Source organism: Harpia harpyja, chromosome 2 (assembly GCF_026419915.1).
Source record: "Harpia harpyja isolate bHarHar1 chromosome 2, bHarHar1 primary haplotype, whole genome shotgun sequence".
In the NCBI taxonomy this organism is placed as follows: Eukaryota; Metazoa; Chordata; class Aves; order Accipitriformes; family Accipitridae; genus Harpia; species Harpia harpyja.
In genome coordinates this window covers 89,941,685-89,964,867 of record NC_068941.1, presented here as the reverse complement: position 1 = coordinate 89,964,867, position 23,183 = coordinate 89,941,685, and the positions used below count along the sequence as shown (strand labels likewise).

Here is a 23,183-nt window from a genome sequence, read left to right as displayed (position 1 = left end):
CAGTTTTACAGTTTGGTTTTACAAATAATGTTGTTTTCTTTGTCTCAGTTGCATGGTTAAAGATGACCTAGGCATTCAGTTTCCTGTCTTTAAAGTTGTGCTAAGTGTTACAGAGGAAGCATATGAAACGGCACCTTCAAACTGAAAGAGAAGTGGTGGGGAAATGGTATAGTAGAAATGGATAGTCATGTGTGGTATGACTTGCACCAGGGAATGGGTGTTTCATACAGAGCATAGATTGTTTGCCACAATGTTGTGAAATCTTAGTTGAAAAATAACTGAACAAGTTCATGGAAGAAAATCCTTCAGAGGCTGTGGGAAAGACCCTCCGATGGCTCAAGAAGTCCTTGATGAGCAGATAGCTGGAGGCTGGAGGTGTATTCTGGGGAAGCAGCTCTGTTTTGTTATTTACCTCCCTAGCCACCCTCTGTTGCATGCCATGGCAGAAGAGGTGCTAGGTAAGCTAGATGGGCCTTTGTCTCCCCAGCACGCCTGTAGATGAACCTGATCTTCAGAGCTGTTTTTAGGTCAACGTGATTAGACATGATGATTTCTGGTGTGTAGTACCAAGTTGTAACAAGCAGTTTAAGAATGCTGTGTTACAAAGAGATGTCTTTGTAATGTGGCAAATTGGAAAGGAAGTAGGCAAGCAGAGCAGATAATGTGAAACAAGAATGGATGAAGATGATGAAGGAGACCAAACGAGGAAAACCTTCTCTTTATCCAATGCTTTTGAAGATACTGGATATCTGAAAAACAAAGTTTCAATAATGTTAAAATGATGGATTTCAACTTCAGATTATTCATGGTGGGGAGCTGTCTTTTTCGTAGATTTTTTTAATCCAGTCTTGTACTGAAGTACAAACTCATCTAGGATTCATTTTGTTGAAGCAGAATCTGCATTGCCTATTGGAAGAGAATTCAAGTGTGTTATCTGGCATTAGTTTATTAAAATGGCAAGATTACGGCTAGATGTGAGACCCAACTCCTGCTCCTGGAGAGTCAGTCTGCCTTTGAAGCTACAGTTGCTGTTAGTGGCTAAAACTTTGTATCATCTGAACTGTATCCCCCTTGTTCTTTCAACTTGGCTGTCCCATCAACGCAGTGAAACCTTTGCTGAGTTTTGGCTTGGAGTGAGAAATGCTTCTGCTGTTCCCCTAAGCATCTGATCAGTTCTCCCCATCGGTCTCTCTTCTTAAGTATCTAACTTGCTTAATTAATGAGGTCTGATGAAATCAAAGCTGAAGATGGCCTTGAGATGTCTGCAATATACCAAAAATATAGAGTTCTGTTTTGTCATACAGCTAAGCAAGTAAATGTATATTCTAGTTCTTCTGTAATCTGAAAAGAATCTTGAACACCTCTTCTACACAACTATTTATATATATTTGAAGGTGTTTTTTTTTGCTAATACACTGTTCAGAAGTCAAGAGTTAAAATATCTTCCATCTGCATGGCATGGCTATTGTAGATCTGTCCATGAAAAAAATATTTTTTTTTTAAGCTTTGAAACTTTTCTGTAAGGCATATGGATAATCCTTATGTGCAGTGATACATGGCAGGTCAGCAGCTGCATGATAAGCTGCCTAGAGTCCAGCGCTGAATGTGAAGAATACTTCAGCTGTTTCATGCAATAGACTTTGGAAAGACTGTTCAGCATTTCTTTTCCTATCAAAACTGTTCACTGGATCTTTAGCAATAGGTGGTGGGATCCTCAATTATTTGACGATGCCTCCAGCCACCTCAGTTGGGTCTTGCTGGGATACTTGTTCAGAGGTGAACTGGGAGAAGTCCTGCCTTTTGAATCAACGGTGCAACTTCATACTTGGCTATCTGTGATCCTTCAGTCAGGTATCAGCTCTCTAACAGACTATTTAGCTTTCTGACAGACTATTTAGCTTTCTAAAATAACTGTGGGTTTGTGGTAAATTAGGATTACCATGGACTTGAAAGCTAGTTGTTATTGGAGCGGCATCAGAAATGTGCAAGATTTGTCCTTGTTTTTATCTTGTGTTAGGAAGGTTTTTGTGGTGTTGTCGGAGATGGCTGTACACAATACTGTGTTATAAGAAAAGGTATACTCAAGAAAGGTGGGCTTTTTGAGCTTTAAAACATTAATTTGGAAAATTAATTGATACTAAGGTGACTTGCTGATCTAGAAGGTGTTCGCAAAAATTTGCACGTTTGTGTCCTGCAACATTTTTTCATGGAAGAGCACCCATTTTTGCCCTTGGTTAGATGGAATCCCCCCTCAGTGTTGTCTTCTTTCAAATACATTTACAAAACCCCCAACATATTGAAACATTTTACGAACGCTTCACAGAGCAGCTTAATTTTCAACTTGAAACGGTGCATGTATTGGAATAATAAACTGTGATTTCTCTGTCTTCAAACACATGTCGCTTTTGGAACAAAGTAGATTTGCAATATTGCCAGCATGAGGGATCGTATTTACCATGTATTACAATTTTTGTTTGCTAGCTTAAATAGATTTAAAGTGAGGGTGATTTCTTCTTGGGCTTTAAATTGTGTGAAGTCATGGAGACTCATTGTTTTCCACAGAGAATCGCACTTACGATTCCTTTGCTGAAGTAAGGGGACAAAATGGGGTGTACTCCATTTTATTCCTAGTTTTTCTACAGAATACCTTGCTGTGAAACTAGTACAAGCAAGTGCAGGTACTATCCCTGTGTATTACTATCTTACCATTGGCAGAAGACGCGAGTTTGGAGACTGGAGACGCTACGCTCTGCCAGCTTCTGTTTCAGGACCTCTTTGGTGGTGATCCACAAGTAAGAGGAGATTTACCAGCGGCACAGAATTCGATAAATTGGATGTCGGGTTGTGCAGCAGCAGTGCTGCTGCTCTAAGAAACTGGCTGCAAGTTCTTACTCTTAGCAGGATGTGACGGAGTGCTTGTGCTGGGAAGGGATCCTGTCCTTTGCGGGGAAGGATCCGTCTCTGGGGTCAGACTTGCCAGAGGGAGTGGAATATTTCTGAAGACGGAGAAGGGCAAGGAATTAATCAAAGAGGAGGAATATACATAAATTGAGACTCCTGTAATTCTATGAAATGCAAGAGGGCATTGGCATAATGAAGACTTGAAGAAGAGAAGAACGTTGTGTTTGTTAGGGAGGAGAATATCTCTTTGTAGGCCTGCCAGTCTCGTTAATGCTTGTTGGACGGGTAGCTAAAGTCACTTGGAAGCAAAATGGCCTCCCTCGGCCCTTGCAGACAATGTGTGCACTTTCTTCATTTGGGACCACGAAGTGGGATACTTGAAGCCCAATTTCCTTTCATTTTCACAAGCTAATTTGTTTTAGCTCTTGAAGAATAGTTTTTATTTTTCCTGTCTAACTTTAAGACTCCAGAAAAATCGCATTCTTAAGAATGGGATTGCATAGTAATGGCATGTTATTAGGAAAAAAGTGTATAACTGTGAATTGCTTGCTCTTGTGTGCATGCTGTGTATTCACTGTGCATGCAGTTCTACATCTGCAAGTTGTTTTATCAGTCTGCTCTTCCACTCTTAATATGCTTTGGTTCAGCTAGTGAGACTAATGCAGAGGGTCATCTGAGTAATATTTTTCTGACTTTAGTTGAACAGTTAGAATGTTTTTATGAGCAAGCTAGTAAAATCTTTCAGTGCCTCTCTGAGATTGGTTAACCAGTATATCTGTTTCTTCAGGAAATTATAATAAGTCTTGTGCTTAAAATGTATTTTAATTTCTTTAAAACCCGTGGTTTTTTATGTGGAGTATAAATAGTTTGGGTAGCTGTCTTGTAGCACATTTTAGTGTTGATAGGCTGATAGTGTAAGTGCAAGGAACAGCTGTTTTCACCACGTTCTCTGGGCTGCCAGAATGCACAAAACTAACTGTGCCCTGGTCACATTAATTCTTCCACCTCATAGGCTTTGAGTAAACCATCACGAACTTTTCTTTTAACCAGCATGTTCAGCATTTTTGTCAATAAACAAGAGGGTTTGATACTGCCAACTATGCATTTTATAATCTTTTATAAACCAGCATGCGCTTAGGAAAAGTGATATGTAATTTCACAACTGCAAATTATTTTATGAACCCTTGCCTGTGACTTGCATTATTCAGCCATTATTATCTATTTTAAAATACTAAACCAACTAGAAGTTGTTTTTTTAAGGATGCTTAATAATGATCATTGATGACATATGATACCTTATAGCTTCAGCCCATGTAATATTTCTCCTCAATAGCAAACTGACTACAGCAGTTGCTTTCACTAGCAGGTCAGTTTACTTTCATAATAATAATACTAGAATAAAGTCTTCAGGCATAGTTTCCCCTGCTCGGGACTGATTCTGTGTTTACAGTTAAACCTGTGCTTAAGTAATTTTCAAGATTGAGAGCTTGCATTGTACTTCTGGATTTGTCTCATGCTTAACCCATCAGTTATTCCTAGGAAAAACTTTAGTTAAGGTTTTTTTTAATATATAAAAAAAAAAAATCAGTGTTTGTGTGTGAAAAATGTCATCAGACTTTTTGACTGACCTTTAGGTGTAACATTATTAGGAGTGAACGTACTTGAGCTTAAGGCATCAAAAGTCATGCCTCTGTAGAAACGATATTTGACTTAAAGATACCATGTTGTGTTGGGTTCTCCGATTTATTTAGCTTAATTTGCTGTGTACGTGTTCATCAGTCTGACAATCTGTGAAGACTGCTAATAGTTTTCTTTCTTTTAATATAGCTGGCTATTGGATCAACCTTTTGCGTTAGAAGCGTGGTGACAACAACCCAGTGTGTTGCTGGAAGTAACAGATTCATTTCTTACAATGCATTTTGTTCAACTTCCACTTAGATTTCTCTGTGTTCTTTAACAGCGTTTGATAATCAAAAAGTATTTTAGTCTTTTGCATAAAGAGTAATAATTTTAAGTGAGAAATTTGACCTTGACGTAAGATCATTTGTTAGGCAAAATTTGATGGGAAGGTGAAATATGACAACGTGTAACTAGAAATTGTGGCCAAATGCTAACGTTTTACTCGCTAATCAAACTTCTCTGGATGTCTTTTCTCCAATTAGGACTGGATTCTGCATCAGAACACTCCTGCTCACATTGAAAGCTGCCGCCAGTTACGTCAACAGTAAGGAATCTGTTTAAAAAGTTCACTTAGTGTAAAAAGTGTTTTCTGTGCATGCCTGTCATCTGTGAAAGTGTGTCACATTTCCTTAATGAGGATTGTTGGTATGTGAGTGCTATTCTAAATTGGCTTTAGACCATTAGGGTAAAAGATGAACTGACACTTGGTGCTTCTGGAGTCCTGAACAGGAACGTTTGTCTGTAAAAGCTACTGCATGTAAGCAAAAATTGTGCTCAGATGGCAAGTTTAGCTTTTTCACTGACGGTTGTATTTTTAACATTTAACAGATACCCCGATTGGAACCCTGAGTCTCATTCCTCAAAGAGGTAACTGCTTTTTGATTACAGGTTGTTTTTAATTTATTGCTATTATAAACATGTGGTTATTAATGCAATTAATTTTCTTGTTTTGCTCACTGGCAAGCTCTGTTAGTGGTGTCATATTTTCGTTATAAAATTGTGTGGGGTGCTTTTGTGGGTTTTGTCCTAAGTTTGTTTAATAATATAACTGGCATAGTATCTAAAATTATTTCACAAGGGTGAGAGTAAACTCTATAGAACTGTCTGAAGACTCATACTGTCAGCAGCCTCGTCTTGAACCTTTCTTCTAACTGTGCTTCAGTTAGTTGTAAGTTATTGGATGTGATACAGTATTAACCGAGCAACACTGACCAGTGTTAGGTCACTGATTAAACTGCGCAAGTGATTTCTGACTTTTAGACTTAATCTTTTTTCCAGTTAAGCCACTCTTGTTTGCAACTTGAACCTGTTTGACAACAGGCGTGCTAGTGTTAGCTCTTATTTCACAGACTCTTCAGTCCATAGATCCCTTGGGGAGCTACGGGATCACAAGTTGAAAAAACACTGGAATTCATGAACTCATGTCTCTTCTGTCCTTTAAAATTATGCTGTTTACTCTTAATTTTTTGTAAAAACACACCCTGTGGACTAATTCTACTTGAATCTCAGCAAGATTGGATTATTTTACTGGTTCAATATTTGTAAGTATTTTGACTTGCATACAAATAGGAATGATAGGACTTTAATTTTTGCTGGATTTTCCTGTGACTTTGCATTAATTAGTTAGACATACTTCCTGGGTAGCTAACTATTCAGGTTTTTTCGGGGGGGGGGGGGGGCACGAAGTGTTACAAAGCTGAATATGTAGGTCAGGTTAATTTGCAGAGTGCATCTGAGGTCTCTCCATGTTATAAACAAGGAGAAAAAAAACTTTAAAGAGAGAAATAAAGCAAATAAACTTCTATGAGGAGAATAATTGTATTTTAAAACCTCAAACTAAAATTGCTGTCCAGTGTTGCTGATGTTATATAGAACTGAGGCAAAGGAAACTGGTCTTAGCTGGAGGACCTTATATAAATTGGAGAAGTGTTTAATAGCACTTTCTGTGGATGAGAGATCTTCTGTGCTTGCGGGTGGGGCAAGAGCTGTTTTTTAGGGTGGTGCTTTCTTAAATCCTTCCTGATGACAGCATGTCTCCAGCTGGGAGAGTTAGAATACAGCTGTAGGCTCTTGGTGATCACAGATGTGCAGAGCTGCTGGGTGCAGTCTCGGGGCAAGGTCGATGAGCTTGCTATGTACTGTTACCACTCTGGTAAATCACTTCACAGTCTCTGCTTTTTATAAATGGCACTGGTTTGTTAAGACATTCAAGCATATACTCTATGCATTTTCCAGGTTTTCCCTTTTACTCCTGTGATCTGTCCTGTCAGGGTTTTCCTATGCCTGACTACTTTCCGTGTCTCTAAGAGGGACTATTGCTCTCATGGATCTCTTCTCCATCACTTCTTTCTGTGCTCTTCATCAGTGTGACATCTCTAGGTAGCATAAGTAAGCAGTGGATGTATATTTATGTAGTCCTCTCAAATCTTTCTTTCAGTTTCAGCCAATCTTTCAGACATAATGTCTCAAGGTTGCTTACTTCCAAACTAAATTTGGAAGAAGCAAGGAAAGTATCCTAATTCATTACTCTTTCATGTATCCTTTTCCTCTTCCTATTATTTTTTCATAGCACTGCAGCTTGTAACTTGAGAGTTTTCTTTGCAGCTTTGTCTTGTTCCATGCAGGTTATTCTCTCCTACTTGCTTCTTTTCAGTTCTGTCTATCTATCCTAAATTCATATAGCAAACGTGTTACCAGTATGTAAAGTATGTTTGTGAACAAATTAGGCTCTAAACTTTGTCAGTTTTGGTTCTTTTTTGCTGAAAGTCTGTTTCAGCAGACTCGGGTTAACTATTCTTTTCCACCTTGTCAAAACTCATTATATGCCTTTATTCTCTTAGAAATGCTGGTGACAGAAAAGAAAACCAGACCCCAAAGCGTCGTTCCAACTCTGCCAGTCCCAGTCCTAGACGTTCAAGGGTCACAGGCTCCAGCTATGCTCTTCGCCGATCACGATCGAGATCCAGGAGCCCTGGCCGCTTCAGGCCAACAAGGCCAAGAAGTCGAAGCCCACGGCAGATGCGACGACTTAGCCCCAGACACAGGTCAAGGTCACCGCAGCGATCGAGAAATCCACTGAGAACTAGTCCACGACCTCAGAGATCTTCCAGTAATGATTGGTCATCAAGAAGGTCAACCCGATCTCAAGGTAAAGGGTGGATACACACTGCCAAATTGAAACGTCCTTTAATTTCAGGAAAACTGAGTTGATTTCAAGAGGTTTATCTGTCCAGGTGTCCCCGAGTAATTTTTCATAGCAAAATTCTGTTTTTAAAAACAACTTTTCCTTTTGATGTTGCTTTATGAGAAGTATGCTTTGAAGAAAATGGGCATTCTAAAAGGTCTGAAGTCTTCCTTACCTAGTGTCAGGAATTGGTTAATCGTATCAAATAACTGCTGAACAAGTGTCTGTTCCAAGTGTGCTCAGTTTTTAAGCCATTAAGGATAGTCAAGAATTGAAAACAACTTAAGGTGGTTCTCCCTGCAGCATCAAAAAGGTAGTTCTGCAAAGGCAGTATAGATGAGGAGAAAGAAAATGCAATGCTCAGAAAGTGCATTGAATGGAGGTGTAATTTACAAGGAAAGCATAGTGTTCCGAAATAATTTTGTTGAGATAAGAGCATGGTATGTGAAAGGCTTTCAATGAAACATCCTTTGTAACAGTTAAGTTCATTGCAGCATTTTGTGACTCTCCGTTCAGCTTACTTCCTTCAGTTTGCAGTTCTAGGAAATTTTATGTAAACTCGGTCATTCTATGTAGTTCATTTTGAGCTCAGTCTCTGGCTGAAATACCAGTTTGTTTGGAGTTTTTGTTTCTATTAAAATTCTGAACAGAAAAAAATAGAGGAATTTTAAAAGGTTGATTTTTTTTCTTTTATCTGTATACTGTGGCTATGTTGTTTGTATGCTTCCAGATAATTCAGAGGTACTGAGCTCTTGTGGGAAAGAAGTCTAGGTGAAATGTTGTGAAGGGACAGGCAGTTTCAAAGAGATCTTCTTAAGGGTAAAATGCAAGCCATTTTAATGTAGAAGAATGAGGGGAAGAGGCAATTAATAACCAAAATATAAATTTTCTATAGAAGGAAAGCATACAGGAAATTAATGTATCAGACTGTTAAGAATAATTTAAAACAAAACATCAGTCTGTAGGACAAGGAGCAAGACAGAGAAGGGTACAAAATTTAGCAGAAGGCATCAAGGTAGTAAGTAGTGCTGTGCATCCATATGCGACAGGACAATCAAAGCCTTGAAAGCCTCTTTTCTTTTCTTACATTCCCTGACATACAAAAGTAAAGAGTCATTCTTTTGCTCCAGCCATGAGGATTTTTCTAGATATCATTGCCAGTGTCACAATGTTAGTCTAACTAAAAATGCCAAGTTACACAACAGCACAGTGAAAATAGTACAGAGGTTTATTATTATTTATAAGCCGTCTCTGCTGGAGTGCAATTAAGGTTCTCTAACTTCAGTGAGTTTCAAGATTGAATCAAGAGTGGGTGGTGAAAGTGAAACTGTAGAAAACTAAACAGCTATATATCTAAGTTTTCTTTTAAAAACAAACAAACAAAACACAGTTTGTTTTCCCTTCCGCTCACAGACAGAAAGGCAGCTCTGGAGGCAGTAGTGAAAAGTTTGGGACCTGGCTTTGTAGCAGAGTTCAATAAACATAAGTCACTTCAAGCAGCTGGGCAGGGATCTTCGGGATCAGGAAAATCACCACCCTCTCATGGACTTTTAAGGAAGATGCCAGGAAATACAAAGAAGCCACTGAAAACAAGTGTTTCTTCAAAGGCTTCAAAGAAAGATGTGCCTTCTTTGCCTGGGTCAAGTTCTTCATCTCCTGAAACTGATGATTTACCCCAAAGCAAAGAAATGGAAGAGAATGAGGAAGACTTATCCACAGGAACCAGTGGACCTCGTCCTACTTCTTATAATAGGGTGAGTTTCTTAATGTTTTTCTCTGTGATTTTAAGAATTTGGTTAGTATCTCATTTCAGGGGGATCACTTGTGGAAAGATTAACCATTCTGTTTGCTGATTCTGTGCAACAGATACTGCCATCTTAGTGCAAAGATTTGCTGGCTGCAAGTAAGTGTGGTAATTTACACAGCAAAGGTTTTTTAACAGATGTGAAGGAAAACCTCTCTAGTGCTTTCCAACAGCAGAAAGAAATGTCCGTTAAATTTGGGTCCTTGTTCTACTGAGCACTATTTTTATGAAGTGTGAGTGATGAGCTTTGTTTGGAGGAGCTTACTGTGTAAATAAAAGTAAAGGGTAGGAGGATGAAGGTGTTCATTTTGCCCTGTCAAGCAAAAAAGATGAGGCAGAGAACTTTACTACTGCTAAGAAGGATCTTAAAGCCAGTGTTGTCTTAGTCCATCATACTGACCGTTTGGATCTCTTAGAAACACCACCTATAAACCAGACTGTATTTTAGTTATGGTAGGTGCAGTCGTCCTTGGTAGTCCTTGGTAGTTTCTAGCCTCTAAATGATAAGCAAAGAGAACATTGTCTAGTGCTGTTGAAAGCTAATAGATAGTATTGAAATGAACGTAGTGGAATTGTGCAGCTCCTTACCCATACAGCCCAGACAACTGGAATTATGTAGATCTATAGTAATTGATAAAACCAGAAAGATTGTATTGTGTTACTTGGTAATCCTATGCCATGTCTTCTAATAACTGAAGATTGAGACAGAGTAGTAGAACAACAAAATTGTGGTTCTGTCCGTGTGTTCAATAGCAAAAAACTTAAAATACCACAGTGAACAAAGCAGTCTGTCTACTTTGGAGTGATTTTTATTGCAGATCCTTTTTTCTTCCTTTTGCTGGGCTTGACTTGGAGAGTGTTTATTTTTGTTTTGTTTTCAATTTGCAGCTGTTGAGAGAGGAATTGCTGAGTTGTGGGACAGTCCTTCAAATATCTGATTTACCGGATGATGGCTTTTCAGATCAAGATATTAAAAAAATTGTTCAGCCATTTGGCAAAGTTAGTGATCTCATTGTACTTCGCTCTAGAAATGAGGTAGGTTTTCCTCTGGAATGTTTTTGTGTCAGAATGCAAAAAAAATTGTCAAGTGATGAAGAAGTGTAGTATTTGGATCCTCAGCTGAGCATAGATTAAGACTTCCTGAACAGTTTGTCATTAAAGATCACATACGTTACCTTGGAATAGATGGAAATGTTAACTTTATAAATTCTTGCTTGCTGCCTAAGTCGTAAATGTTAAAGGAAGTAGGATGTCTTTTGTATAATACTGAAATCTGGACTTTTTCATCAAACTCCACATGAACTTAGAGAGAGAAGTACATGCAGTTCTGTCGTGAGCAGATTTTCTAAGGAAAAAATTGCAGCGAATTGCATCTTGTGTCTGTAATATACATAAAGACTGAAAGTGCCATTTATTTTAGGCCTTCTTGGAAATGAACTACAAAGAAGCTGTGATAGCAGCTGTGAAATACGGTGAAACTGTGCCAGTGCTGGTAAACGGGAAACGGGTAAAAATAAGTGTAGCAGAGAAGCCAAAAGCATCTCCTGGCCAGGTGAGCAGCCTGGTGGTGAACAACGTGATACTTTGTGTGTAGCTTGGTGTTTTGCTCCAAAACCTGATGTACTCCAGAAAAACAGATTTAGTAGTTTTAGTATGTTTTTTAATTTCCTTTTCATAAACAGCAGTCTAAAATAAATACGAAAACGCACTTCCTAATTCCAGTTTTCCATATTTCTTGGTTAAGTTTGATATTTGTGAATAGCATCAGTTTAACAAATAGTGAAAGATAACCACTATATTAATATATTTATACTTAATTAATACTATTTGTATATACGTATACACACACATTTGTATATAAAGTTTAAATTATGCAGTAAAAGTTCTTCTTTCTGTCCATTTCAGGCCAAAATGAGTATCAAAAAAAGGGCTCAGAATATTAAAAAAGTTGCATCAAGTACAAAGTAAGTGTTGCCATCCCATACATTAGTTTTAGCGGTAAGCACTGCAAACCAAATGGGTTTATATCTGTTTGGTTTCTTGTGGTTTATTGTTTTTGAGCTTTTTTAGCTGTTTTGATATTCATCAATTGTCTTTGAACCTGATTTTTCTTTATTTTTTTTTTCCCCACCTGCTCACAATAGGAAAGATCAGAACACGACCACTAAGAGAACTAAATCTATTACAGGTAAAGTTTTGGTTACCTTTTATCTGATGATACCTCTGCTATTGCCTTCCCTCTTTGTTCCCATTTCTTTGGTTTTATCTGAGTACTTTTCTTAATAGTAACTGAAAGCAAGTTCAGAGAGCTACAAGAAAATGTCTGGTTTATACTTTCAAATGTCTTCCTTTTCATGCGACCCTATCTTTCTTTCTTTAAAAAACCCCACAGAAACCAACCCTCAAGCAGCAATAAAAAGACCCACCTTGACCTGTGCTTGTACTCTGTAATTTTAAATCTTTGCCCCACCTGTTGAAGACAAGTGTGGCACTTCGGACTCCATAAATTAAGTGTAATTCTTCAAGTTGACTTTAAGCCTAACGTATAATGTATCTAATATTCTCTTTCACAGTTAGTGCTAGTGTTTCCCAGTGTCTTATGTTCCGAGTATATTCCAAATGCTTTTAAATTTCTTCCCTGGTCTTCTATTGATCCTGACAGGAATTATTTCAGTTATTATTATTACTTGGCAGAAAAACTTGTGTGTCATGCTGTTAGAGAAGAATTTTTTTTTTTTAGTACTTCAATGAAAACAGGACAAACTGCAGTAAATACATCAAAAGCCAATACAACTTCACAAAAATTAGATGTTATTAAGACATTGGAAATAACAGCCGTATCTTTTTTTGTTGCTTGTTTTATTGGCTTTCATGAGCAATTTTTCTGAGCAAAGTTAGGGACCAGACATTATTTTGATTGGAAATTGTGCTTTTTAAAGATGTATTCATTTGTCAGCATGGTCACTTCTGAATCCAGTTTCCAGAATGGAATTAAGATTCATGTAACAGTGCATTTCAGAGCTGTCTTGCAGATGGAAACCATGAATTGTTTACAGTCAGTTAAGAGAAAGAGAACACAAATGTTTTTGCAGGAGCAAAGTTTTTTCACCAGAATCCTAAACCAGTTCACAAAAGATACTCTACTTCATGGCTTTCATTCAGTAGTTTGTTGGCATTAACTTATGGTTTAGGTTTTGGGGGTTTGTTTTTTGTCATATCAGTTGAATTACTGCAGATTAAACTGGTTTTGTATGTATTTTTATATTCTTTTAATTAACTTGGGCAATAAGCATTTTGACTTACGCTTGGTTTTGGATATTTTATGTAGGTAAAAAAGAAAGGACTAAGAAATCAACAATGACAGGAGATAGTAAAATCAAGAAAACTTCAAATACTGTGGGTAAGACAAATGAGAACTTTTACTCTTTACTTGGAAAACACAGACAGTTGCTTTTCTGTCCTCCTAGCCCCGCCGCCTCCTGTTCAGAACAGATATTTAAGTTAGTGAGTCCAAGCTTTTCACACCTTTTACTGGGCTTGCCAATGTAGTAGATTGTTAGATAGGTGAGCACCGTTCTTGTGCCTTGTGGCTTGGCTAATGCAGTGATTATCGGTGCTGTTTGTAAATCTAGAATAGCAAAGAATCAGGGAAAGAAGATGAGTTTGGGGAAGCAGACCCTTTCACATAACCACAGGCATATACGTGTTTTGCACAGCTTTTGCTGTATGTACATTTTCTGCCCATTTGTAACGAAGAGCAGGAATTTACGTGATAGGAGGCCTCTCAATATTTGGCAGAAAAATGTATACTGCCGTTCATTCTTCTTTTGCAAATCAGTTAGTTTAATATATTGAAACAAAGAATGCTTTTTTCTGCTCTTACCTACCAGCAAAATCTACAGATGAAGACCTTCAGCTCTCAACAGAAGCTGAAATGGAACTTGGGGAAATGGAGCTGTCAGATGCAAAGAACATTACAGAAGGGGACACAGTTACAGAGCCTGTGAAGATGGTAGAGACTCAATGCAAAGGATTGAGTAATCCTGCACTTGTATTAGGTAATTCTGGTATGATAATGCCATTTTTAACTTACAACTAGCAAAGTAACTTATGTGAAGTTTAACATTGTGATGTTGTCTTGAATTTATTTATTTTTTAGAGAGACTTGCACAGATGCCTCAGGTGGCGGCATTGCATTTGGATCGGCTTAATGAAGCTTTAATTGATCAAGGTAAATTGGAAACTGACAGGGTTTTTCTCATTTCTGTCCTAAACTTCTCTGCTGTTGTGGTCTAAGTGAGAATGCTTTTGAGGCCAGGAAATTAAAATGACACAGAATATCAGAAAAGAAAGTCTATTAGAATAGGTTCACTGACTGAAACATAAAACAACAGTTCATTGTGATGACAGAAGTGGCTAAAAACCCCCAAGATTTACATCCTTCAGTGGACATAATATTTTTACCTAGACCTTTTCAGTGCGACATGGGGACTTTTATTTACAGCTCATTAAAGCAAAGGATTTGGGCTTTCTATACGTTCTGTTTGCAGATCCACCACTAATTCTTTTAATCTCATTGCTTCACATTGCCTGCTAGAGCTGGTTCAATAGATGCTATTTTCCCCATATTTTATAACTGATTAGTAACAGACTTTGTTTTAAACATAGCCTAAGTGTATATTAATTCTCAGTTATATGCATGTGTTAGTGGAGATAGGGCAAGGTTGTAGTCGCTGAACCTGTTAGAGGTAGTAGATACAAACATTTTACAGTAGAAGTGATTCTTCTTTACCTGTGCTTGCCTATCCTGTATGATTGCTGTTTTCCTATTTGCTGCTGTCTGTATTTTTCTGAGCCTCTCACATATCACTGTGGACTTGTCGCAGGAGAAAGAAGGAAAAAGATTGTGTGGGTACATGCTGGGCACCTGCATAGTCCCCTTGTGCCCACAAGAAAGTCTTGTGGTTGTGATAATTCAACTGATAAGGTCTCGGTGTCAGCAAAGCGTGTGCATGCTACTCAAGGGATTTTAATTAATTTTTTATCCCTACTTAAAACTGTTCTTTTCTGGAAGCATTTACAAAACACTGTATGTGTCTCACCAATGTCATTTGTCGCTGTAAGTTAAATGAAGGAATATTTCATTTTTCACAATGGCAGTGGTGATAAAATGTAATGCAAGAAGTTCTTAAAGCTCTGGAGTATTTAAAGAAAACTGCTGAACTACTAAACTGCTCCCTCACCCCTTTTTTTTTAGAAGCTACGGTAACGACTACGAAGAGTGAAGAATCAACAGAACCAGCTAGCAAGGTCAGTCTAAAGGTGATTGAATCTGTGGAAGTTGTAAGTACACACTTGGTCCTATTTCTAAGTGTTGGTGTGCTGTCTGAAAACCTCCAATTTAAATCCTCTGCCTGTTAATTTCTTGTGAGAAATAACGAATAGTTTATTTTCTCCTTGCTGTTTGTGATTTGATAGACATCTGCTATTTCACTCTTTGGCTTTTTATTTTTTCCTCAGAGTTTGTTAGTTACACCAAAGCTCCTTTACACTCTGATAATCTCTGTTGCCCTACTGTGGGTTTCTTCTCTTTAGATGGAGTATTTGCACATAGCGTCCTGCAGCATTTGATGTGTGGGCATGTCATGGATATAAAGTAGTGGCATAATTATACGGGGTTTTGGTTTGGTTTGAATTTCTGATGAGTTAACATGAGAGAGCCTAAGGTGTGTGCAGAATTAGCTTAGGTGTAGATACATCCACAATTAAGCAGTAATTAAGGTGATTATATGACATAATTAGAGAAGAAGGTTAAAAAAAAATAATATGCTTTGCTACTAAATCCTAAAAAAGTTTAAATGATCTTTGGTGTTGGGGTAGTTGCAAGTATTGTAACATGCTTTTAAGCAAGTGCTTCATTCAGTTTAATGGTGGTTTTACATAGTAAAAACAAATGCTCTCTTCAGTAATACAGCAGTTTTGATTTAGAGCTGAAGAAATAGCAGTGATTATTTACTTTCATTTGATTACAGGAACTTGATGATATATGTGTGGTTCTTATTTCAAACTTGCCTGAGAGAGGATTTTCTGTTGAGGAAGTTTCCAACCTAGCAAAGCCATTTGGAGGTCTGAGGGATGTGCTAATTTTATCATCTCATAAAAAGGTATTCTACTTGGTATTTAGTAGTGTTTCTACCTAGAGAAGCAGCAAATGTGTTTTTTAACAAATGCGATAATGTAGTGTGGCAAGCATTGATGTGAGATGCTTTTGATAAATTAAATTTTTTTAAAAATTTTTGTTTTCTTTATTTTAAAAGGCATATCTTGAAATAAATAGAAAATCTGCAGATTCCATGGTTAAATTTTACACCTGCTTTCCAATGTCACTGGATGGAAATCAGCTCTGCATCAACATGGTGCCTCAGTATAAGACTATAAAAGATGAAGTAAGTAATAAAATATATTGAAATTCTAGGATACGTGGTAACATTTCAACACAGAGCAGGATTTTGTATTTAAGCTGGCTGACTTACACTGCCTGTTTTAAGCATTCTTATGGTGGGTCCTATTGAAGACTGATTCTGTTAAATGTCTTTTCGTGTCCTGGACTTCTGATAGGAGAATTACACAGATGTCAGAAGTGCTGATGCTGTTGATTTTATTAATAAAAGGGAAACTAAACAGTTGTTGCGAGTCAGTGATTGCCAGTTAGCTGCTGCTAGTGAAGCTATATTTTACAGTTCAAATCTTATAATTTTTTTTTTTTTTTAAAGGAAGCAATATTTACTGCTATAATTAAAGATTCCGACCCTGAGGTAAGTTGCTAGCAGTCTAACTTTTCCTCCACATGCTATCAAAATATGTTACTTTAAATTAGAATTAGTATCCTTTATACTGAAATATTAGCTAATCGAATTATCTACGCTTTCTCTTGAATTTAGTGTTTATATATGTTTTCATGGGCGAATGAGCAGGGAATAGAATGAGTAAATGTTCACTTAGTTTAGCTCCATGATGCATGAAGTGCAAAGAATTAAACATTTAATAGGAGTCCTTTGAGACCCTCTCCTTCTGTTACGTTTTTTTTTTTCATGTTCTAACAACAAGCTGCTGACCACTATAGCTTGGAGAATGTGCAGTGTTTGCCTGTATATAATGCCATCCGTTTTCCCACTGTGTTTTACGGACAGATATTTTGGTTTAACTATCAAAACTACCTCTGTGCTTTGTTCACTGTAGTGTCTCCCTTATTGTCCCTCCTGTTCCTTCACTGCACACAGTGCAAGCTGGCAATTGACGTACAAAGCATTTTTATACAGTGTAGGTAGGTAGAGGTTAATGAAATCATAGCTTTTATGTCTTCTGTGAAAAACATTTTCAAGATATTCTTGATAGATGGTCAGTCATTGGGTCTGAATGTGTGTGTCTGGGCTTAAACAGTTGGCACAAGAACTTCACAAGAGTTCCTTGAAGAGCAGCAGTGTCAGAAGCTAATTGTATTTGGTTAAAAAGTGTATTGCAAAGAGCCCTGCCAACAATAAATCACTTTCCAAGAAACCCCAAAAGGCTTGAATTTTCAATTGCAAATATATCTGGGGAATATCTGCTTTCTCCTTATGATCGTTGTTTGGCACTAACAGAAACATCAGAGTACTTAACTGCCAACGCCCCTGCTGCTGTATCCCACTTGTGCCTCTGATCTGCTTGTGGTGAAATATTTCTTTTCTGCTCCTGGTAAAGTGATGAATAATGAAAGAAAAACATACCAGACCTGGAGGGGGTGGGAAATCTCTTGCTTGTTGGGAGTGAGTGTTGTGTTTCTAAAAGACACACAACTTTCAAGTATTTAAAAATAAGACTTGTTTAAGGAAGTCTACTGGTACCTTTGGACTTTGTGTCCCAGGGCCCTTCCCTTTGATCCTCCACAAAATATTTGGTGCCGGGCTTCAGTCTATGGTGCTGCTGGCACTGCGTGGCTGAGGACGGCTTTCCGCTTGCTGTCAGCACACTCGTACGTTCTGCACCAGAATGCTTCCTGGTCAGAAGTGTCTTACTGGTCTCCTTGATAACGTGTCCCTGTGCTGGTGGTGATAACTGTGTTTGAACATGGCAAAACACAAGAATTGATATTTGACCGAGGATCTTTATGCTATTACAAACTGATCAAGTAAACGGAACTCCGACTTAAAAACCAGGATTGGAGTCTTCTAGATAGGTTTCTATGCCTTGACCAATTTATAAACTGACTAGATAGTGTCTGCTTTTCAAAATACCAAATTTATTTAAACTTCAGCTTTATTTTGCAGTGCTCCTTAAAGAGACTTTTACTAGTTAAAAAAAAAAAAGATGATTTAAAATAAAACACTCAACTTGATCCTTTTAAGTTTGTTATTCTTTACTGGGAAGTATAGCTGGTTCTTTTGATATACTGCATAAAAAATGGAAAATCTGATGTGAATCTGAAAATGTGAACATTGGATGTATGTGAATGCTCTTTTTTGGCAAGATCTGGGAGATACAGCAGCTTTCTGTGGGGCTTTTCTAACCTAGTTCAGTAGTTGCTAATAAAGCAAGTTTTGTCATCAATTTTCTTTAGGTAAATACTGAAACTATTCATAATCAGTTTGTGCATCTTGGGAACTTGCCAGATGATGGATACAGAGAACTTGAAGCAGTTTGTGTGGGACTTCGATTTGGAAAAGTAGATCATTATGTTGTACTGAAGAATAAAAACAAGGTAAGTATTTTTTTTTCCTATGGTGCAAAGTACCTTGTTGGGGAAAAAAAACTTTAAAAAAAAAAAAAAAAATTTTTTTTTCATCTCCCAGTACCAAGAATGTTCTGCTAATGAGAGACCAAAGTTTCTGACTTTTTCCCACTCACCCTGAACAAGAAAATAGTTTGTCTTATTTGTTAAGGGCAGTGGGGAAGTAAAAAAACCTAACCAACCAAAACAAGCCTTAGGCTTTTATCTAGCCTGAACGATATAAGAACAGTTTGGTAAGCTCTGAAAGTAAAGCTTCCTAAATGGCTGCTAAAGTTATTAACCTTTGACATTAAAGTTGTAAGTGGGAGGGGGAAAGGAGTTCCCATTTTGTAGGAAGCTTGAGGCAAAACAATCATTTTTATATGAAAAGTGAAAATGTCAGAATTGCTGTAATTGCTTTTTGTTTTGGACACTTCAAAATTTAGTGACTTGATTTTCTTTTTTTAAAAATTTTGTTATTTTAATTTTTAATGTTGCTATTGCTGCACTTAACATTGGATTTTTACTTTATGAACTAGATTTAATTTAGTGTATGTGTATATATATTTTAACAATTAAAAAGCAATTGTGTTCCCATTATTTTGAGCTATTTTAAGTTTCCATCTGCTAATAAACCATAAAACAGGTGAAGATGCTTTTAAAAAGAACATAGCATTTTTCTTTTTTGAAAGTAAAACTCCTTTTTTAAAATATTCAAATGCAATAAAGAGAACTCTGCAGTCAGTAACACATCTAGGGCCAATTTCTAGACCTTCAACTAATTTTGTTGAATTGAACATCAAATGCTTTAATTCCATTGAATCAGCACTTTGTGATAGAAAGCTGTTCCATCAAATACTTTCTGATCTGTTTTCAATAGCCAGAGTTGTAGTAAAGATCCCAGAAGGGCAGAGGTGTTTTTTTAAGGAAAAAGACAAAAGGGGGGTGGCTTATTTAAGGCTTGCTTTAAATAAAATATGGGGAAAAAAAAAAAGAGAGAGAGGAGTAATATAGTTAATATCAGCTTTAGAACACAACTTGAATAGCTGGAAAATTTTAAAAGTGACTTGTAAAACTTGTCTTAATTTTACTTGATAGCTAAAACGTAAAGAAGTGAGGGATTTCTAGTATAGCAGATGAACTTTTGTGTGTAGTTCATTTTACTGTTTCCTTTATAGATGTAATCTTGCAGTGTTTTTTGTGGGCATGCACTTCCCTTCGCCCTCATGGGAAGATGCTCATGAGTTACAGCAGAATCAAAGCTGAACGTGTCCAGAAGCCAGAATGTTAAAACACATGTGGGTAGTGAAGCTCCAAGCTCCACTGTTTTGTGATGCTGTTACTTATTTAGTTCTAAAGATAATTCCCAAGAGGAGAGATTTCTTTCTTCAGCCTCTCAGAAAGAGAATCCACTGTTCTCTATATCTGAAACATAGGATTTAATCAAAAAATGATGCCTATAGGTAATTTAAAATGAAGATGTTGAAACCCTTCAGGAATATTAGATATCACATGCTATACCAGCTGACTATACTAAACTTGTTCTGCAATACAGAAATAAGATGAAGTAACAGTCATTTGAAGCTTGTGCTTTTCTCCTTTTAGGCAATTCTGCAGCTGGATAGTGCCAAGTCAGCCAGGTCAATGTACAGCTTCCTGAAGCAATATCCATACAATATGGGTGAGCATACATTGACCTGTACATTGTCACCCAAAGGAGAGTCTGCTGAGGTAAGATTTCTTCTTTTCAATAATACGTTATTTCTGTGGAATAGAACCACCTTTCCATGAAGAGCAGCTAATGGTGATAATGTTAGTATTTCCTTCACTCCTTGCTGTCATTGTGGATGAGAGTGAAAACTGTGCAACAGGTGGGAACTGGATCAACTGTCTGTATTCTGTAGTCTGTATTCTGGGATGTGGCATAGGTGTGAAAGTATGTGTTGCTGTTTGTCTTTATTTTGTCTCTTTATTTTACGAACATGTATGGAATCTCTTGCCACTGATGAAAGTATTTCTTAATGAAGGATGAAGAGAAAAAGGAAGAAAGGAGGAAAGCAACTGTTTAGTACCAGTTAGAAAAGGATTGATAATGAAATTAGTAGAGTCTTTTTCTGATCTAGTTTGATTCATCTTTAGCAGTTCATCTGCTTTAGTCCTCTTGATTCCAGACTCAGTTGCTATGTCAGCATTGGTCTGTGCACCCACAGCTGCTTCCATCTTCTCTCTTAGAAATGAAATTACTTGCAGTATTGAGCAGCTCCCACTTTACTTCTGGTGATTTGCTGAAGCAACAGCAAGCTGCAGCAGCTGAACACCAGAAAAGAAGGAGCTTATTCCGTGTTGCATTGGATAGATAAAGAGCTTTAAGCAAGAAATGCGAACATTAGCCATATGCTAATAGCATTCTGGCTTCCAAAGTGGAGAACGTAAATCCAGATGCGGTCCCTCTCATGGTGTGGAGGTAAAGCACTGTTTACTGTGCACTCAAACATGAGGATTTATTTCACTAGTTCTGCGTGCCCCTGCCTTCTCATTTTTCAGCTCCTTTCTCATGTCCTGACTCAACAAAATAATTTTAATCGTTTGTCCAGCGATGAACTCTCCATCTCTTGCCACATCTTCCAAACTACGTTTATTTTAGGGGGATATAGCTTGGCTTTTATTCCTTTGAATACCAGCTAGGTTTGTTCTTCAAAGTTCATATATAACTGAGAGAACAGGGACTGACTAACCAGTTCAATGTGAACTGTTGAGATTGAGACCAAAATGTGTATAGGACTTTTTTGTTTTTTTGTTTTGTTTTGCTGTGGGGTGTTTTGTTTTGTTTTGTTTTTCCAGTGATTCTCCATGTGAATTCCATTCTTAGAGCTCTCATTCCCTGAGTGTTGCAGTTCCTTTTCAGTGGCATGACTTTGGAATACCATTCAAACGAGGATGTGTCTGGAGGGGCAGGGCATCTTAGTTTTTTCCCTTCACTTTTATTCAGCACAAGAGAAAGTTTAACTTCAGGTGCCTAATGATAACAAGGGCAACAGCCTGTTACTTCAACAGGGAGGAAGAAAAGTCATCCAGATGTGTACTTCTACTTACCAAGCTGACAAAACTGCCAGTATTATTTCCACTGAGTATCCCAATGAATTTCAATTTATTTTTTTTTAAAGAATGGTTGGGTACTGATCATTGGCTTGTATCATGGTCTGTTTTCTATTATATTGGCAATTTCTTCTGCTTTATTGAAAAGCATCCTTATTTATGAAGTCTGTAGGGTAGCTGTATGGTGTTTAGGATACATGTTTTTAAAGACATATGGTGTCAATAGGACATTTCTGGTAGGGCACTCTTGTGATAGTTGTTGAGTAGCATCTGTGATGATTTAAGACATATGATGATACACAGCAAGATCTGACTTGGGTGCACAGATCTCTTTTTGACTAGACTAATAGTGCCCCTTTCCAAGTAAATCAGCAGTTACTGTGCATGTGCAGAGCCTAGTCTGTGTAAAATCAGTTTTTTATCCTTCTGCGAGTGTGACTCTCTGAAATGTCTGCAGAGATTCAGTCATCAGCCTGCCTTCCCAGCTCTTCCCATCCTGTTCTGGGCCTTCGTCTGTGGCTGAAGGGGTATAGTTCGTTCATTAGGAGTGACTTCCCATTAACTAGCCTAGATTCCATATAATAACACTGAAGATGCTTTTGAATTACACGTTTGATTCAGAGAACTGGTTTAACTTTCCTTCTGAACACAGCATCTCTACCAGATGAGTGTGGTGGTGTGGTACTGTCGGTATGGCAGGGGTAGGGTAAGGTGGGCTGGCGCGTGTCCCTCGGGACCTCTGATGCAGGGTGGGGACCCACTGCAGGTGAAGTGCTGATAGCTAAAATCTGGTGAGCGCAGGTGTGTAGGGTCCTCTTTTCTCTTCTGCTAGGTGCAAGAGCATGGATTAGATGTTCCAAGAGTTTTTTTTCTCTCTCCTCTTCCCCATTGCAGGGATGATTCTCCCCATTGCTGACTCTCTTTCTATGGGACAAAATATGCTCTTCTTCTGAGGCACTTTGTTTTGTATTTCAGTTTATGTAGTGAACTTCAGCTCGTTTTAAAGAACGTAAATTATAATTGTGTTCGATGATGTCAGATGCATTTAAGAGTAATATCTTGTATTAGACTAACTTTGTAGCTGAAGAAAATAACCAAATCTTCAGACCTAGGAGCTTTTTCTCAAGTCTAGAAAATGTAAATAATAAGCTCCCTTAGCACTGAAAAATAAACAAAATATCATTCATTAAAGTGCTCATGCTAAGGAATGTCTGTCAAGGATGCATTGTGGCAACACTTTGTGATTCAAATCTGCTTTTTATAGCTGTTCCCTATATCTTGTGTAGCAAGAGAATAACGTGCCTTTGTCACTATAAATGTTTCATCAGAGCAGATTTCAATGCCAACAAAGAATGGCATTCACACTCTGTTTTCAAAATAATATTTCTTTCCAGCTGCACACTTGGGGTGATACAGAGTGCTTATCTGATTTAGAGAGGTTGACCAGCCAGATAGCGGTAACTGATGCCAGTGGCATAGTAACAGCAGTAATGTAAGTGCTTGCTTAATCACGTTATAGTTTTGTTTCTGTAATTTTGCTGATAATGCCTGAATTTAATACTGCTGAAATAACAAAAATATGGGGAAACTCCTGTAACGGTGAAGGCGGATATACAACTGGAATACAGAATCATAGAGCATGGGTGCAGCGGGTGTCATTCCAGTCTTTGTCAATGTGACTGTCACAGCTTTTGCACAAATGTTAAAATAAGTCGTGTACTTTGGAGATACACTCCTAAGCTTTATTTTATCTATATCTGAGGTGGAGAGAA

At 37.6% G+C, this 23,183-nt stretch overlaps 1 protein-coding gene across 7 annotated transcripts in view; it reads left to right on the top strand.

The window, feature by feature from the left end:
• The window catches only part of ZNF638 (zinc finger protein 638), a 67,906-nt gene that overhangs the window by 29,149 nt on the left and 15,574 nt on the right, over nucleotides 1-23,183 (top strand). For 6 of the 7 annotated variants that reach the window (XM_052780879.1, XM_052780875.1, XM_052780874.1 and 3 more), the window contains 17 exons: nucleotides 5,064-5,125; nucleotides 5,410-5,448; nucleotides 7,422-7,729; nucleotides 9,179-9,519; nucleotides 10,458-10,604; nucleotides 10,990-11,121; nucleotides 11,475-11,533; nucleotides 11,714-11,757; nucleotides 12,898-12,969; nucleotides 13,460-13,627; nucleotides 13,729-13,800; nucleotides 14,827-14,912; nucleotides 15,602-15,733; nucleotides 15,887-16,015; nucleotides 16,343-16,384; nucleotides 18,166-18,306; nucleotides 19,921-20,046. In XM_052780879.1, the coding sequence (XP_052636839.1) occupies nucleotides 5,064-5,125; nucleotides 5,410-5,448; nucleotides 7,422-7,729; nucleotides 9,179-9,519; nucleotides 10,458-10,604; nucleotides 10,990-11,121; nucleotides 11,475-11,533; nucleotides 11,714-11,757; nucleotides 12,898-12,969; nucleotides 13,460-13,627; nucleotides 13,729-13,800; nucleotides 14,827-14,912; nucleotides 15,602-15,733; nucleotides 15,887-16,015; nucleotides 16,343-16,384; nucleotides 18,166-18,306; nucleotides 19,921-20,046 (2,100 nt within the window). The remainder of the gene's footprint in view (nucleotides 1-5,063; nucleotides 5,126-5,409; nucleotides 5,449-7,421; nucleotides 7,730-9,178; nucleotides 9,520-10,457; nucleotides 10,605-10,989; nucleotides 11,122-11,474; nucleotides 11,534-11,713; nucleotides 11,758-12,897; nucleotides 12,970-13,459; nucleotides 13,628-13,728; nucleotides 13,801-14,826; nucleotides 14,913-15,601; nucleotides 15,734-15,886; nucleotides 16,016-16,342; nucleotides 16,385-18,165; nucleotides 18,307-19,920; nucleotides 20,047-23,183) is intronic. The other variant, XM_052780876.1, reaches the window with a different exon arrangement.